General features: G+C 44.8%; 1 protein-coding gene across 1 annotated transcript in view; it reads right to left on the reverse strand.

Moving 5' to 3' along the window:
• The window catches only part of LOC126336053 (glutamate receptor ionotropic, kainate glr-3-like), a 95,595-nt gene that overhangs the window by 27,131 nt on the left and 50,153 nt on the right, over positions 1–18,311 (reverse strand). Inside the window, exons 3-4 of the mRNA XM_049999533.1 lie at positions 14,296–14,638; positions 10,074–10,290 (exon numbers count right to left, since the gene is read on the reverse strand). Coding sequence (XP_049855490.1) covers positions 10,074–10,290; positions 14,296–14,638 — 560 coding nt within the window. The remainder of the gene's footprint in view (positions 1–10,073; positions 10,291–14,295; positions 14,639–18,311) is intronic.

Below are 18,311 nucleotides of genomic sequence, written 5' to 3' on the forward strand. Positions count from 1 at the left end.
GGGCAATGTGAAGGGTACAAATCGTGGAGGGAGACCAAGAGATGAATACACTAAACAGATTCAGAAGGATGTAGGTTGCAGCAGGTACTGGGAGATGAAGCAGCTTCCATGGAGAGCTGCATCAAACCAGTGTCAGGACTGAAGACCACAACAACAACACAACCATCGCAAGAGCGGCGAAGGCTAAATAAGCGATCTCATACCTTCTGTCTCTCATCACTGAACGTCGGGACTGTGACTGGACGATGCAGTGAACTACGGATTCGAAAGGAGGCTCATCGCCATTTGTCCAGTCCAAGAAGAAAGGTTGCGTCAACATAAGTCATATGACACTGATTGTGGTTATAAACTGCTGTACAACAGAACCTGCAGAACAACTGACGGTGTCGGTATTATCACATCAGCGAAATTCCATGGTTCAGTCTCTGAGGTGCAGCGTTACGATGATCTCCTTATGAAAATTGTCCACACTGCAGATAGACAAACAAGCTACTTCTTAAGTACTGGATGATCAAAAAGTCAGTATAAATTTGAAATCTTAATAAACCACGGAATAATGTCGATAGAGAGGTAAAAATTGGCACACATGCATGGAATGACATGGGGTTTTAATTAAAACAAAAAAAGTCACAAAATGTCTGACAGATGGCGCTAGACAGCAAAACGTCAGTGACTGCGCATAACAATCGTGTATAAAAGGAGCTATAATGAGAGAGAGAATCCTCTCCCAACGTGGCTTCCGCCAGCTCCCCCTCCCTGGTGATGCCCTCCTCCCCTCCATCTACCCCTCCTATCAACTTAGATCCTACCCTCCCACTTCTGGTGTTTTTTCCTTTGGGCACCCTCCTGCCCATCTCTCTCTCCTTTTCCATCCATCCCCCCTTCCTCCTCTTCCCCCTGGCTTCCCCTATCCCCCCATCTCCCTTCCTTCCTCCCCACTATCTCCCGTGCCCATGGCATCTCTGGTCTCTCCTCTCTCTCTCCCACCCCCTCCTCCTCTCTTGGCAGGTCCCCGACTCGTACACGCTCAGTGGACATTCGCGCGCCAGAGATCAACGCCGTCAGTGTCTCGCGTGTGTGCCTTTGTGTTTGTGTTTAGTGTTCTTTCGCCGTCACGCCCCAACGTTCGCCTGTGCCGTCGCAGTCGTCTGTGTTTTGTGCGCCGTGTCAACAGGTTTCAGTGTTTTTTCTTGCCCAGCGTGAACGGCTTCGTGTATAGTGTTTTTCTGTCTACAGGTTTTTACCCGCCATTTGTATTGTATCATCTGTACCTACTTTATGTCTTATATTGTGCCACTCGTGGCTGAAGAGCAGCGTACTATGCTGCTGATAGCCCACCTTTGTACTAGGTGTTTAAAATAACAATAAAGAAAAAAAAAGAGAGAGAATCAGATGAGCCAGCAGTCGCAATATGTTGACGTTACCTGAAAAGGCTCTTTTAGTGAAGCTGTATTATCAGAACGGGGAATGTGCTAGTTCAGTTCAGTTCCTATCGCCATAGGAAGGGGATTCGAATGGGTAAACGTCCGTTGACAAATGCAGCTGTGGCGAGAATGATTTCGAAGTTCGAAGCTACGGGTTGTTTAGACGATAGACCCCGTAGTGGCCGACCGAGCGCAAGGCGTAATGCTGCTGAGACAGTTCAGGAAGAAATGAAGTCTGTAGTGGGTTGGTCTATGCAAGGGGAAGTCAGCGCTCGTGCGGTCGCACATCACACCGGAATTCCATACACTACTGTTTGGTTGGCGCTTAGGCACACACTCTGATGTTATCTGTACAAAATCCATCGGCGATTTAGTGAGGGCATTTGCGGTGTGAGAGTTTCAAAAGACGGCGGAAGATGACGATTGGTTGAGTAACGTATTGTGGACGGACGAAACTCCTAGGACTGCAGTAGAAACCGCATTGCACGACGTGGAAAGTCACGGTATGGGTTGGATTTACGTCTACCCTTTTCGGGCCCTTTTTCTTCGACGAAATGCATGATTCAGCTTTTGTAACTGCTACCATGACGTGTGAGAGGTGCGACGATATGTTACAGAATCGCATCATTCCCAGCCTGCCTGATGAACACCTGCTGGAACGTACTATGGTTATGCAGGATGGCGCTCCACCCTATATCGCTAGACGCGTGAAAGATCTCACGCGAGCGTCGTTTAGTGTTGACCTTGTGCTCAGCCGCCACTTTCGTCATGCCTCCCAGGTCCCCGGACCTCAGTCCGTGCGATTATTGGCTTTGCGGTTACCTGAAGTCGCAAGTGTATCGTGATCGACCGACATCTCTAGGGATGCTGAAAGACAACATCCGATGTCAATGCCTCACCATAACTCTGGACATGCTTTACAGTGCTGTTCACAACATCATTACTCGACTACTGCTATTGTTGGGGAATGATGGTGGACACATTGAGCATTTACTGTAAAGAACATCATCTTTACTTTGTTATGCTAATTATTGCTATTCTGATCAGATGAAGCGCCACCTGTCGGACATTTTTTGAACTTTTGTATTTTTTGGGTTCTAACAAAACCCCACATCATTCCAAACATGTGTGTCAATTTGTACCTCTCCATCTACATTATTCCATGATTAATTCAGTTTTCAAATTTATATTGACTTTTTGATCACCCAGTATCTATGCCCCATCAAGTGGCCTGAGCGCAGAAACCAAAGATGCCTACCTAGCACTGTTTGACGAGAAGGCTGTTGAACTCCCATCAGACGACTTCTTACCGTCTCTAGTGACCTGAATAGACATGTCGGACAAAGAAAAGAAGATCATGACTTCAGCGGTGGATGTAGACATGGAGAGAAGAACGGTGAAGGCCAGCGAATCGTCGAGTATATAGAAAATCATAATTTGGTCGTCAAGAACACTTGGTTCAAAAATCGTGAAACTCACATAAACATGTATTTTAGTGGGTCAAACGTGACTCAGATTCATTATGTCCTAGTAAGACATCAGAACCTCTAAGATGTATTAGACAAGAAAGCTATTCCATATGAAATCATCGCAACGCAACACCGACCAGTCATAGTAAGCTTAGAATCAACCTACCAACATCTTGGTACTCTGCCAGAGATAGACCATCAAAAATCAAATGGTGGCGCTTCAAGGAGAAGGAGGCTGACATTATGTCAGATATTACAGCCATCCAATTACCACAGTAGAAGTAGCTGGACTAAATTTAAGATCTCTGTTGATGAAGCGGCGCGCTCTATTGACGAAACTACGAAACGAGGACGACGTAGGATCACTAAGGATATGAGGTTTCAGATGGACGATTTTAATGATGCCGTACGAATGCCTACAAACAATCACGTAGAGAGGCGAAGAACGTTATTGGTGTCACAAACGCGTTCCAGGATCTTCATCGTGTGGCTCAGTAATCTGATCGGGCGGTAATTAGAACACTCAGCAAGGCTTCCTCTCTTTTCGAAGACGGTTTCAGTTATGCTCGGCTGCCAATCACTTGGTATTCTACCTTCTCTGACGATCTGACTGAAATGATATGTTGTCCAACCTACCACACTCCATTGCTGAGAACACAATAATTCTGCTGGTATGTCATCGGGACATTGGGCTTCCCTCTCTTCATCTCTTTCAGAGAAGCCTCAACTTCGGCAATTTCTTTGACTGGTCCTTCATCAGCTGATACGGTTGGTATTAGTGGTTGGAGAAATTACTTGGTCGAATTGCTGTCAAAGTAGCTCCAACAGCAATTGCTTGCTTTCTTACAGTTGGCCAGCAGCTCATTCGCTTCATCAATGTTGGCGCAACAGTATTCAGATCTTTACACAAAACTAAACACGTGTGAAAGGGAACGTCACGTTTATCGACTTCGAAAAACGGAAGACATCCAACACTAGTTTCAAAAGAAAAACACCTATTGCCTGCTACACTTTAAGTTTTTGTTACTTATCTTTTGCACCCACAATATAAGGCCACGGACACCAAAATCGCAAACGATTATGGCTTCTACAATTAACCACTTAGAAGTCTATGGAATAGTTAGGACTCAGTTGTATTAGCAGGCAGCTAAATCTGGATCCATGACCACACCAACTACTCACCAAAACTACACTCCCATCAGTTCACTAGAGTAATATCCATGCAAACCTTGAAATTACGATTATCTGTGCAATGTCACACACATAATTAATTACCCCTACTGTGCAACAGTCACAAGATAGTTTTCTGTGCAGTCACATGTACACTACCAATGACGCTCACAACAGTATAACAATAACATAATTTTCCATATGGCTTTCGCTTGGAGGTAACAACCACACGCCCAGCGCGTCCACAAAATAGCCACGTAAAGCCGTACTTTACATATGGATCTTCCATATGCAATATTACTGGTATTTTGTGACATTGAATGCATAGCCTATACTTTTGACTGTAAACTACTTTACTCGTCATTAAAATAGCTACACCAAGATGAATTGCAGATGATAAACGGGTATTCATTGGACCAATATATTGTACTAGAACTTACATGTGATTACATTTTCACGCAATATGGACTCATAGATCCTGAGAAATCAGTACCCAGAACAACCACCTCTGGCTGTTATAAAGGCCTTGATACGCCTGGGCATTGAGTCAAACACAGCTTGGATGGCAAGTACAGGTACACCTGCCAATGCAACTTCAACACGATACCACAGTTCATCAAGAGTAGTAACTGGCGTATTGTGACGAGCCAGGTGCTCAGCCACCATTGACCAGACGTTTTCAACTGGTGAGAGATCTGCAGAATGTGCTGGCCAGGGCAACAGTCGAACATTTTCTGTATCCAGAAAGGCCCGTACAGGACCTGCAACATGCGATCGTGCATTATCCTGCTGAAATGTAGGGTTTCGCAGGGATCGAATGAAGGGTAGAGCCACGGGCCATAACACATCTGAAATGTAATGTCCACTGTTCAAAGTACCGTCTATGCCAACAAGAGGTGACCGAGACTTGTAACCAATGGCTCCCAATACCATCATGCCGCGTGACACGCCAGTGTGGCGATGACGAATACGCGCTTCCAATGTGCGTTCACCGCGATGTCGCCAAACACGGATGCCACCATCATGATGTTATAAACAAAGTCTGAGTTCATCCTAAAATATGACGTTTTGCCATTCGTGCACCCAGGTTCGTCGTTGAGTACACCATCGCAGGCTCTCCTGTCTGTGATGTAGCATCAAGGATAACCACAGGCAAGGTCTCCGAGCTGATAGTCCATGTTGCTGCAAACGTCGTCGAACTGTTCGTGCAGATGATTGTTGTCTTCCAAACGTCCCCATCTGTTGACTCAGGGATGGAGACGTGGCTGCACGATCCGTTACAGCCATGTGGATAACATGCCTGTCATCTCGACTGTTAGTGATACGAGGCCTTTGGGATCCAGCACTGCGTTCCGTATTACCCTCCTGAACCCACCAATTCCATATTATGCTAACAGTCATTGGATCTCGACCAACGCGAGCAGCATTGTCGCGATACGATAAACCATACTTGCCATGGGCTACAATCCGACCTTTTTGAAAGTCGGAAACGTGATGGTAGGCATTTCTCCTCCTTTCACGAGGCATGACAACAACGTTTCACCAGGCAACGCCTGCCAACTGCTGTTTGTGTATGAAAAATCGGTTGGAAACTTTTCTCATATCAGCACATTGTAGATGTCGCCACCGGCGCCAACCTTGTGTGAGTGCTCTGAAAAGCTAATCATTAGCATATCACAGCATCTTCTTCCTGTCGGTTAAAGGTCGCGTCTGTAGTACGTCATCTTCGTGGTGTAGCAATTTTAATGGCCAGTAGTTTATGTTTCATTACTCGACCGCTGAAAATACCGCTGTCGGTCACTGGAGCAACTTGCTAGTGCTCCTCCTGTATTGTTAAGGCCCCTGTCTGCCTCTTCACTGACATCGCCTTTCTCGCATCCGCGAAAAGGCACCAACTGACCATTGGGTTGCTAGCCTACACAGAGCAGCCTCGAGCCACGCTGACCGTCTGTGAAATCCCGAACTCGGCTTGTGTCGGCACGTTAAGAGAAGGCTTCCCGTCCTGTCTTTTGCTGTCGACATACTGACTCCGTCGTCCACTTCTTAAACTTGGAGTTGCAACTCGGCCTCTGCGAATCCTTCGGGCTGTTACACCCATTTGGAAGAGTAGTTCCAATGCCTCAGCTCTAGACTAACGGCTCGCCAAGGTTTCTCAGCCGCAGGTACCACGGCTATAGGCAGAGGGCCGTGTCATCGTGCGCCTCCTCTTCTTCTCCACTGTTCGCGCCCCGAAGCGTCGCCCGCCTCTGCAACATCAGCAGCCGCTCTAGCCCGCTCACACCCTACGCTGACCGCCGGCGTCTCCATGGGCTGCCCTGCGGTGACTACACTCGACTGTGGGAGATTGTGTGCACGCTGATGACGGAAGAAGTGACCGTGCTGTGCTTAAGGTCAGCTCGGAGTGTCGCTTGCTACCTGTAGCACGACGGCTGCCGAGCGAGCCCTCTAGCGGAACAGTCGCGAAAGAGGACCGCTTCCACGGACGGCTGCGCGTAGCAGGAAGAAAGACGTACCACGAATTGTCAATTCACGTCATAAACGAACCTTTCTGCAAATTTATGATAAAATATTCTGCGACGTCGGTAAAATAACTAAACCTTCATGTGTTACTATCAACTCAGTGAATAAGACACACACTGCTGCCGCTAATACATGCCAGGAATAACACGTCGATAAAGGGAGAAAATATCGTGCTGTGGTTTTCACTACACTAAACCAGTGAATTTACTGTCGTACACAAGTGATTGTTAACGTTAGCTGTATCATGACGTGGACTTGTTACAGAAACTGAACTACATACATTTTCTCTGACACTGGAGGAAGCTTTGAAGAATAACTAAGTAAGAAGTGCGGATCTTGATCAAACAATATCAAAAATTCCACAAATCTCTTCTGTACTGCACCAGATTAGGCAAACACGGAACTCAGTTACGGTCCATATGGTTTTTAGTGTTGTGACTGTCACATCAGGTGCTCAAAACCAAACCCATGAGTACTGATTATTTCTACAAATCGATCCTGGACGGGCAAAACTGCGCACCGAACTGCATCTTGATTCGCTACAGTCGAGTCACATTCTATACGGCATTTCGTGTCTTAGGGAGCTATTGGAGTTTCCTTGTGGACCACAGATCAAAGCCCAGTGCTGTTATGTCTGGTGGGCGTGCAGTTAGTTTTGAATTACCCCAACGACCGACCCAAAAACCTCTTTAAATTATTGGAGTACACCTGGAGTTACCAGTGTGAAGCAGTCGCAATGTATGTCATACTAGTATAGCATGGATCACGGACTGCATTGTGTCCAGTGGAATATGTAGCAACAACTGTCACAGCTTTATATAGGTTATTTAGAGTGCTTTCGGTAAAAGAGGAACGAATAATGCGATTTTCAGGAAGACCAAACCAGACGTTCACAGACCAAAGGTCGTTATTCGCCCATTTAAGCCAGCATTAATTTTCAAGTAATCTCTTCTGAAAAATTACTTCTAAGATCGATTTACCCATGCTTTGTAAATAATGCCTCTTCTGTAGAAACGTCTCATTACTTTGCTGTTTTTGAAGACGCCATTCGGTGAAATGTAAGCAATTTTGAAATCATTCTCATGAAAGGCTGACGGAGCGAAATCTGGACAGGATTAAATGTGTTGAAGGTAGTATTAACAGAATATTTGCTTGGCTAAGGTCTTTCGAACATTCACGCTGTCTCATAGAGACGTGTGGACTGTGTTCCAACGCATCTAAAATACACTGCTCAAAAGAAGTAGGGAAACACGACTTGGGTGTCAGCCATACTTCAACGGAGGACTCGATACGTTACCATATTATAGCTTTATCTTTCACACATTAAGCACCCAACAAAGCATCATTAGATGTTCTTTCATTTACAGAACTAGAATTGAAATGTGCGACAAGTGTCGAAAACCAAAACAATCATCCATTCCGCCATCCTTCGTGCTTTTTGTTGATCTTTGAGAGCTTCAATAACGTGTATGCCTTCCACGAGCGTTTATCACCGCTTGACATCCATGTAGCATGCTCCGCATAAGTCTGAGGTGGTCACGCTGTGGTATACATTCCCATTCTGTAATAAGAGCAGTTGAGAGTTCCTGAAGAGTTTTTGACAGAAATGATGGCCAAAAACACGTCTACCACGCATGTCGCCGACAAGCTTGATGTGATTTAGGTCGGGACGAACCGCTCGCCGTTCCATTAATTCAATGTCCAGGCTTAGCAAAACACCCCTGGTGACGCTCGCGACATGGGCCCTAGCTTTATAGTGCTTATAGGGAAGCCACCTCATGCAGCAGCGACCACATAGTCCAACAGGATCTGTTAAATGTAGTTGGAGACGATGAGGCGATGATGGAGAACCACGAGACCCATACGGCTCTCAACACTAATGCCTCCCCACAACACCCCAGGAACTTTGCAATATCTGCTTATTTCCTGGCCAACATTTGACAGGTATCGCTCACCACGTCGTCTCGACGCACGGTCATAGTAATCTTACGTCAGAGGAATTCTGTACTCGTCTGTGAACTACACTAAGAACACTCGTCAGCGACGAAGTTGCCAGTTGATATGGGAAAGACAGAGATATTGCGTCAGGCAAGGTACTCTGGACGACTGGGTTGTACGGTCCTCTCTCGTAACCTGTTCCTTACAGTTCGATCGGATATCAGGCTCCTGACGTCCTCCTAAGTTGGTCTTGCAGTGCTCTGGGGGTAGCCACAAGACAGCGCAATCCAGAGGTGGTCCGATATAGGTCTTCAGGTGGGCTTGTAATGCGTTTCCAATCTTGTAAAACTCGACTTGTATCATGAACCGTCTACCTGTAGCTTGACAATAGCCTATGGATGTCATATAGAGAGATTTTGGCATCTACAGTGATATGGCTAAGTCAATCGTACTTGATCAAACTTCCACTGCATTACGTAGTCGTACTGCATGTGCTTGGTTGAAGACAACGTTCACAAATCACAAGTGTCGTCTGTGTATCTTACTCGAGCACAATGTGGCCCCTGAGACACTGATACTCCCTTCCATCTGAGGCTCTGGCTCTGAGCACTATGGGATTTAACATCTGAGGAAACAGTCCCCTACAACTTGGAACTACTTAAAACTAACTAACCTAAAGACATCACACATATCAACGACCGAGGCAGGATTCGAATCCCCAACCTAGAACCGCTCGGCCACAGCGGCCGGTTTCCATCTGAGGGATCGCCTCTTATTACAGTGCGTAACACAGCCGATAGATGGCGAACGACTTCAGTTGTTGCACATAGCGAAAGCAAATAACTCAAGCAATACATTAAGAGCACAGGTACCGCCTGTATCAAAACAAATTAAACGTACCGGACATTGATACACATGTTCTCCTAAGTCTTTTGAGCCGTTGCATTTCTCTCGTAAGTTGCAGATCTTTGGCACTGGCGTACTTTATTTCCCTCAGTTCTTTTTTCTCGAACTTCTTCGTAATGCTTCCGAAGTCGGGTCGTGAGCTCTTGGAAGGATCAACACCATGCCTTCCTTTTCGACCATCACCTATATCGTAAAAGTCTGAATGTCTTCATGAGCAAGATATCTGATGGCCACAACTACAGAAAATGTATGGCTGGCCTGGAAGCGAGGAAGAAACATATGGAATATTACCTGAGTTGCGTGTTTTCTTATATTTGCTAGAGTAGTACGGAGGTATGCGGCACCTCTGCTATCGCCGACAGGACTAGTGACTGATGTACTCTTGCCTTGTTACTGTTTGTTGAAGTTCCACCCGTCTTACGTCACTCAGTTACTCTACTAAATCTTATGCAAAATCTGGTATAGCCTGGAGTAAACCGCACTAGCCTGGACATATCTGGAGTGGTGTGTCGTAGCTGCTGTACGTTTTAGAACGACAGTAGTAAGCCTTCCTATGAAATGCTCAAACTTTCGTGCAACCAGTGCCTTTGTTGAAGCCCCAATCTTCTTCTGAATCTAACTGGATGGTAACTACCCTATTTCATACCTGGGTATGGTAAGCACGGAGGAGAGTCCGCTGCCGTAGCTGGCGGTGACGAGCAGGTAGGCGATCAGCAGCCAGGACAGCACGTGGCGCGTGGGGCCCACGACACGTGTGTGGCGCCGCTCCAGGTCGGGTGTCTGCAGCACCAGCAGGCCCAAAGAACGGAAGAAGCAGTCCTCCACCGTCGAGTACCGCCCGCCTGCCGGCCCATCGCCTGTACCTGGATAGGTGCCAACAATGACAAGGATAGTTTCCATTTAAAAAGTAAGCAGACAAAAACTGTTATTTACTAATTACTAGAAATAACTAGATAGCAGAACATCACAATTATTACTCCTAAAAATAATAGTTTTGTTGTGTTAATAAAATGAAGAGGTATGCTACAGAATGGGTGTGGAGAGGAATAACTGGGAAACGCCGACAGAGGAACCTGACGATAGCGGATGTGTGAAGACATTAGGAGGTCACTCGCCTTATGCTAGAGGTACCAGTAGAGGGTGAAATCTATAGGGAAGAAAAAGAATGGAATATAACAAAAAATTATAGAGATTGTTGAATGTAAGAGCTACAACGAGATAATGAGACTGGTACTGAAGAAGAATTTGTAGTGGGAGAATCAAACAAGTCAGTACACTGACAGAAGAAAAGAGCATTGTTTATCCATACTTCATTGCCTGCTTCAAACGCCTACCCTCGTCAAAGATAACCACGAACTCACTACTACAAAAAATTCCTGGAATACATTCGGAAATCCTATACATCCCGCAAACTTGTGCAGCTGAAATATATGGTATATGAATTTATTAGGACCCCGCTCCACTGCCATACCTCTATCAGCATACACGTTCCAAGAAGGTGCGAGGCCTAGAATTCTTCAGGGCAGTAGAACGCGTCGCGTTTAAAACGTGCCAACGCATCGACCACTCTGTATGTGGCCGTCATCAGTGTGTAATCGTGCTTACACTGAAGAAGACCGCAAGACTTATAACTTTCCAGGCTTGTGGTTACTACCCCTGCAATATGTATTACTAGATCAATACTCTTATATCTCCAGCTACAATTAAATTCAATTAGTTTTCGATAATAGGAAAAAGGGTATCAGAAGCAATACCAAACAATAGTAGTCATAAGACCCATTGTACCATAAACAATCAAAATCAGATTCAGGAAATGTTTGGATAAAGAATAATATATTTCGCCCTCATCATTTTTAAATGTTAGGAATTAAATCTCGAGCCTAATTAACCTAATATAGATAGGTGATCGTTTAGCATTGTTAAAATACTTATTTCTGCAATTTCAATACTAATGTGATATTTAGGAGTTTAGAAAATGTCTTAAACTTGTTCTATCAAAGTAGGAAATATTATAGAGTGTTTGATAATGATGTTAAACTTTTTCATATTATTAATTTATGTGTTACATTATTATATTCGGTAGTGCATTGTAGGAAGAGTATAAATACTCGGCCTCGACTATTGTTAGAGGGGTGAGTGTTGGACGACTAGAGGACAGATCTGTGCGTACAGTTGAAATACGGTCTTGGTGCATGATTCAGGTTTGGATTTAAAATAGAGCAACATTTTCGTAAACATCATATTATAACAGTGCAGCGACTTCGGAGTGTTGAACAATTTGATTTAATATGGCAAAAGGCAGAAAGATATGTGAGTTTATATTCGTACTTTGATGAGTATTAATCTTGAACAATGCAGTGGACCTTACACACGCATTTCTATCAAATTACTACATCTGGAAATATCGCCAGTGTAGTACGTACTAACATCGATTAGCTGTAGTAGTAACAACGAGGCTTATTACACTCAAGATTAATCATGGGCTCATAAGGTACAGGTTTTGAAGTGAATAAATCTACGTTCTTACTTTACTTCACTTCTGTGCCACCATCATTGCAGTGAAATCCATTATGGTATCCTGTATGTATTGAACAAGCATATTTTTGCTCATGTATGCAATCGTCGAGGGACACCGAAGGCAAGGTATTCTCAGGTATTTAAACCGCTTTTAACTACTCGCTAACCGGTGGTACGTTACAGACTGGCCAACATGTTGGTACATTTCAAACACGACAAATCCAGCAACCCAGAAGAATTTTACGGAAAAGTGTTTGCTTGTCTTTCTACTCTCTACTTTACCAAACTCATCTGTCAGTGATCAGCTGTTGTCGCTTTGTGATAAATGATGAGCACAGTACCTAAAGCAGTGATCATCGAACTTCCGCCAAGAACCATTACTGACATTGTGGGGCAGTACCGGGGCCCACATATCTACCTATAATATTATTAATTGGTAATCTGCTTAAATCATTATGTTACAAGCCTCCAGTAGACTAGGTATAGTAAGGATGAGATGAGGTGGCCGCTGGCCTCAAGTACCGACCGTTAAAGGTCGGCTCCATTCGGAACACTTCGTGCTGACTGTTCTCCGTTCCAGATCGCTGCCAACTTAAGATGACTTACAGTTGTGACACTACATGCGCCAATGTCATAGATTAATAGTGGTATTCGTACTAATGCACGACTGAATAGGAGAAATCATCTAAATTTTCTGCTACTAACTGCAATAAATCGCAACAGCCTTCAGTAACTTAATGTTCCTTGCTACAGATAGGTGCTGCTTTTGAAGATGACCGTCATTCACGAGTCCATGTTACTTCTGTATAAAAAAAAACTATACGACAGCAATTTATCTGTATCAGACGCGGACGTTTGTGGGTTGTGAGTATTTCAAAATAAGCAATGAAACATTCCCCAACTGACGTCCTCTAAAACTGCAGTGACTGCACTACTTACCCCTCTGCTCGTGAGCTCACGACGGAATTCACCACTGTGAATTATAATTAAACGCGTCTTAAAATATTACTGTGTGTGTATTTTTGTTTCTTACTGAGCAGGAAAATTCCACTCTTATGAAGCTCTTGAAGTTAGCTGAGTTTCTGAATTAGACTGATACTTGCTAAATACATACTATTATAAAATACGACTGAGACCCCACAGGCCGCAGGAATACTTGATTCAGGCACATGCGGCCCGCAGTCCGCAGTTTGATGGCCACTAAATCCGCAACCGTACTCTAAGTTTCCTCCCTTTCACAAAAACCGCAAGACAAACATCGTGCACTTAATATCCTGAGTGTATCTTACCCAGTCACCATTTTATGAAAATTACTAAGTCCCAAACAATTGTAAACAGTGACAGCTCAATATACAGAACTTCGCAGTGATGAAGACGATGAATAAAGAAAACATGTCAAATCGTGAAGGAAAACAGGCGCTATAAAAACATCATACCTCAGGTAAACTACACCATGTGGTAAAAAGCCAGAAAATAAAAGCCCATTGATGATGCTGCAAAACATGTTTGGGATAAAAAACAAAACTGTGTTTTGCTAAAGGCGGACCCCATCCGAAAACATGTGTATTATATATATACAGTAAATTCAAGAGTGCTGGAGAAATATAGCATCTCTCTAGTATTCCTTTTTAGAATGAAATTTTCACTCTACAGCGGAGTATGCGCTGATATGAAACTTCCTGGCAGATTAAAACTGTGTGCCGGACCGAGACTCACACTCGGGACCTTTGCCTTTCGCGGGTAAGTGCTCTACCGACTGAGCTACCCAAGCACGACTCACGCCTCAGAGCTTTAATTCCGCCAGTACCTCGCCTCCTACCTTACGAACTTCACAGAAGCTCTCCTGCGAACCTTGCAGAACTAGCACTTCTGGATGAAAGCCACAGCCTGGGGGATGTTTCTAGTACGAAATATACCATCTTTGGAAGGTAGGAGGCGACGTACTGGCGGAATTAAACCTGTGAGGAAGGGGCGTGAGTCGTGCTTAGGAAGCTCAGTCGGTAGAGCGCTTCCCCACGAAAAGCAAAGGTACCGAGTTCGAGTCTCGGTCCGCCACACAGTTTTAATCTGCAAGGAAGTTTTGGTATCCCTTCTGTTTGTATTCACTGGCTTTGTTGCTATATTCCCCATATCTATAACACTTGCGGTGTTTGTGTACAGACTCTTAAGAGCAATTATGAGGTGAGATAACCTCGTTCAACAAAGACATTCCACAGCATATCTGTTCTCACATTGTCCAATGTTTTCTCAAAATATGCAAAAGCAATATGGGTTTCCGAGCAGAACTCTCGTCTCTTTTCTATAACTTTGGCATTTAACATTTGGAAGGTGACAACCGAGGTGCAACTCACCAAGAACCCAATCCGATAGTTTCTTCACAGCGAACAGTGCAGCCGTGGCGAAAACCACGGAGCAACCGACGGCCGCCCACATTGGAGGTGAGAAGGGCAGTATGGGGACCTGCCAGCCAGGTAACAGCAGCGGTCGCGGAGCCAGGCACGCGATGCCGGCCCTAATATAGGGCCGCGAGTACTCCAAGAACAGGTACTCAGGGTACCAAGGGTAGACCGCAGCGAACGCCAGGTCTGCCTCGTCAACCGCCACGGCGCCCAGCATACCGTTTCCAGAGCCGTTCTCCCATACTGTGCCCCACTTACACGTTGTATCTTCAAGCAGGCTCCATGTTGCATTCACCTGCAAGCAACCACGAACTGAACATTAACGGTCAAGGTCCTGAGCGAATTTCCTGTGGCTGACCATACCACCGATGGTACACTTTTCTCAAAAACTGTTTGTTCAAATCAAAGTAAATTTGGAAGAGGCATAAGTTGCCCTATTTTCTCCAGAGCGTGTTACATATAGACTGAAGAGTCGGAGAAACTGGTACACCTGCCTAATATCGTGTAGGGGCCCCATGAGCACGCAGAAGTGCCGCAACACGATGTGGCAGGGACTGGAATAATGTCGGAAGTAGTGCTGGAAGGGACTAACATCATGAATAGTGCACGGCTGTCCATAAATCCGTAAGTGTACGAGGGGATGGAGGTCTCTTCTGAACAGAGCGTTGCAAGGCGTCACACATATGCTCGATAACGTTCATGTCTGGGGACTTTGATGGCCAGTGAAAGTGTTAACACTCCGAAGAGTGTCCCTGGAGCCACTCTGTAGCAATTCTGGACTTATTGGGTGTCGCATTGTCCTGCTGGAATTGCCCAAGTCCGTCGGAATACACAATCGACGTGAATGGATGCAGGTGATCAGACTGGATGCTTACTTACATGTCACCTGTCAGAGTCGTATCTAGACGTACAAGGGTCCCATATCATTCCAACTGTTCACGCCCCAAACCATTACAGGGCCTCCACCAGCTTGAAAAGTTCGATGCTGACATGTATGGTCCATGCTTTCATGGGGTTGCCTTCATACCCACACACGTCCATCCGCTCGATACAATTTGAAACAAGTCTCATCCGACCAGGAACCATGTTTCGAGTCATCAACAGTCCAATGTCGTAGTTGACGGGCAGTCATCAAGGGCACACGAGTGGGCCTTCGTCTCTGGAAGCCCATATGGGTGATGTTTCATTGAGTGGTTGTTGATGGCCCAGCAATGACGTCTGCAGCAATTTGCGGAGGCGTTGCACTTCTGTCACGTTGAACAATTCTCTTCAGTCGTCGTTGGTCCCATTCCTACAGGATCTTCTTCCGGCCGGCGCATTGTCGCAGACATGATGTTTTACTGGATTCCTGATTGCCCTGTACACTTGTGGAACGGTCGTACGAGCAAATTCTCACAATAACACTGCGATCAGACTCATTTAAAACTTGATAACCCCCCATTGTTGTAGCAGTGACCGATCTAACAACTGCGTCAGACACTTTTTGTCCTTTATAGGAGTATATACGCAGCGCCGTATTCTGCTTGTTTACGTTTCTCTTTAGTTGAATACGCAAGCTTATACCAGTGTCTTTGGCGGCTCAGTGTATAACAGTAACATTGTTATCACAGTAGCTATTCACAAATAGGGATGAGAACAAACAAATTGTGATGTAAAGAAAATTATTTCTAAGTGTTCCTCAAAATTTTTCTGTATTGCCGTAATTCTAGTACATTTTTATTAAATTCGTGTAATTAATATTTCTACGAAGGTTCATTGATAGAGATGTTTTAGTTTCAAAGAAAATTATACCTTAGGCGAAAGGTTCGTACCTTCAGGAAAATGAATTTAAAGTTTATCATACAACTTTTGCAACGAAGTAAAACCTCGCCACGTGTATAACTGTCATCGTAGCGTGTTTTTGTATCTTCTTGCTTACGTCTGAAGGCAATCTATTCAGTTCAAGACGCTTCAGTTTGTAACTGCGCCACCGTTACTGTCGCAGGTTCAAATCCTGCCTCGGGCATGGATATGGGTGATGTCTTTAGGTTCAAGTAGTTGTAAGTTCTAGGGGACTGATGACTCAGATGTTGAGTCCCATAGTGCTGAGAGCCAATTGAACCATATTCAGTTCTGCCCTCTTTTGTCAATTGTAGCGCACTTTCTTCAACCTCCTGCAGTTATAGCTGGTCGACTTACAAAAGCGCATTCTTCATGTTCACCTCAGAATCTATGCCCGTGTCACTGAAAACGTTTAGCATTCTCACTGACCCACCATTGAAAGACAACACTGCATACGTGACACCTGTTTCAGGTGGTTTGAGGTGCACAATACAGTTTTAACAAGCGATCCCGTTTGTAGCAAGCGGATGTTTTCCGGCTAAGGATCAATATACAAGTGTTATAACATCTGCTACTGGCTTTGCTGGGAGGTGTGGTATATACATCACCAGTTACAGCAACTCTCTGATACGCCATGACTCGGTGTCCTTTGAACTGTGAGAATGACAGAGGTCCTGGGTTACCTTTAAACTTATTCCTACTGTTATACTTCTTTGTTCTGCCCATATTTACGATCTGCACGGACAGAATATACCTATAAACACAACAAAATTACTTCTTAAACTCCAATGCTGTTTAGAATCACTACGCGGAGCTAAATGAAAACGGAACGCTGAACTGATTTTCAGCTGTTATGTACACTCGTTTAGCACGAGGGTGACCAACTTTCAAAACAGTGGTCACAGAATAAATAAAGCAAAAATGTCTGATGCAGCCGGGATAAAGACAGATCAGTGTACAGCAGATAGAAAGGGGCTTGTTCTTGTGTAGAAAACACTCCTTCTTTGCGGTTAACATACACCAGACTCACAAAAACATACGTATTCTGATTCAGAAAAACCCGAAGTGTAGCTAAACCCAACCAAAATTCGTTATTTCGTCGGTTTTTCAGCTCCTGGTTCCCTTATACGAGACTGGGGCATAACGACTGCGAGATACTATGTCCTATAGTAAGCATTATAGCATTTTAAGAAGTAATACCTAAATAGGGTTTGTAGAGGGGAGATAAGATACCGCCCAGTCAGATTAAGATGACCACCACATATGTTCGACTTCAACGTGCAATAACCACTTTAAGACGTCGTGGTTTCCTGACCTTCATTACTTAAAATTTTCCGCCCTTACAATCATATTCCGCATATCAAGGGTCATCATTTGAACCCGAACTCTATAACATAAAGTCAATGTTGTATGAATTCATGTAAACGATATGCAAATAAGAAGTGCGCATCGGGGTAGAAATACTCGAGGCTGGCGTACACACATACATTCCAGACACGCTGGTCACAGGAGCTTTTAGTTCGAGACAGGCAGACCACACACCGGAAGGCTGGTCCCTCCAGTCAACCTCAGCCACCCGTGGAGCAGACAGCGTGTGCCTGAGTGAAAGGGGGAATGACCCCGTGTTCGGCTTAAAAGCAAATTCCGCCACAGAGTGTGGGAGCGTCCATGCTACGCATTCTTTGCACATAGCACACAGTTTCAGAGATTTTCACAGGGAGACAGAAAACGCCAAACGCCGATACTACAGATTTCTTGATTGGTCGCATTAAACGAAATGTGATTCTCCCTTTTTACAAGAGCAATGCTGATTGACAGACGATATTTCTGACACCTTGAGCTGAAGAAGTAATGGAAGAGACCAAAAGATACACTCCTTTATGTCTGGCATGGAGATGCTCCATTCCGTTGTCGCTCTATGAGCGAGGAACGAGTCTCTCCTCAGTACTTCACTGGGGGATCACCTCTGTCGAGAGCGAATCGAAGTTCGACTCTATATTGAGTCCTTGCGATTAAGCCTTGTTCACTGTGCGGTGTGAACGGACTGAGTTATAGTTAAACGCCTGCGAGCGAATTTTTGACTGGCATCGCGGTGGACTGGTTATCTGATCGGTGTACCACGCCAATAGTTAGACTAGGGGCGAATA

The sequence above is a fragment of the Schistocerca gregaria genome, chromosome 2 (assembly GCF_023897955.1).
Source record: "Schistocerca gregaria isolate iqSchGreg1 chromosome 2, iqSchGreg1.2, whole genome shotgun sequence".
Classification (NCBI taxonomy): Eukaryota; Metazoa; Arthropoda; class Insecta; order Orthoptera; family Acrididae; genus Schistocerca; species Schistocerca gregaria.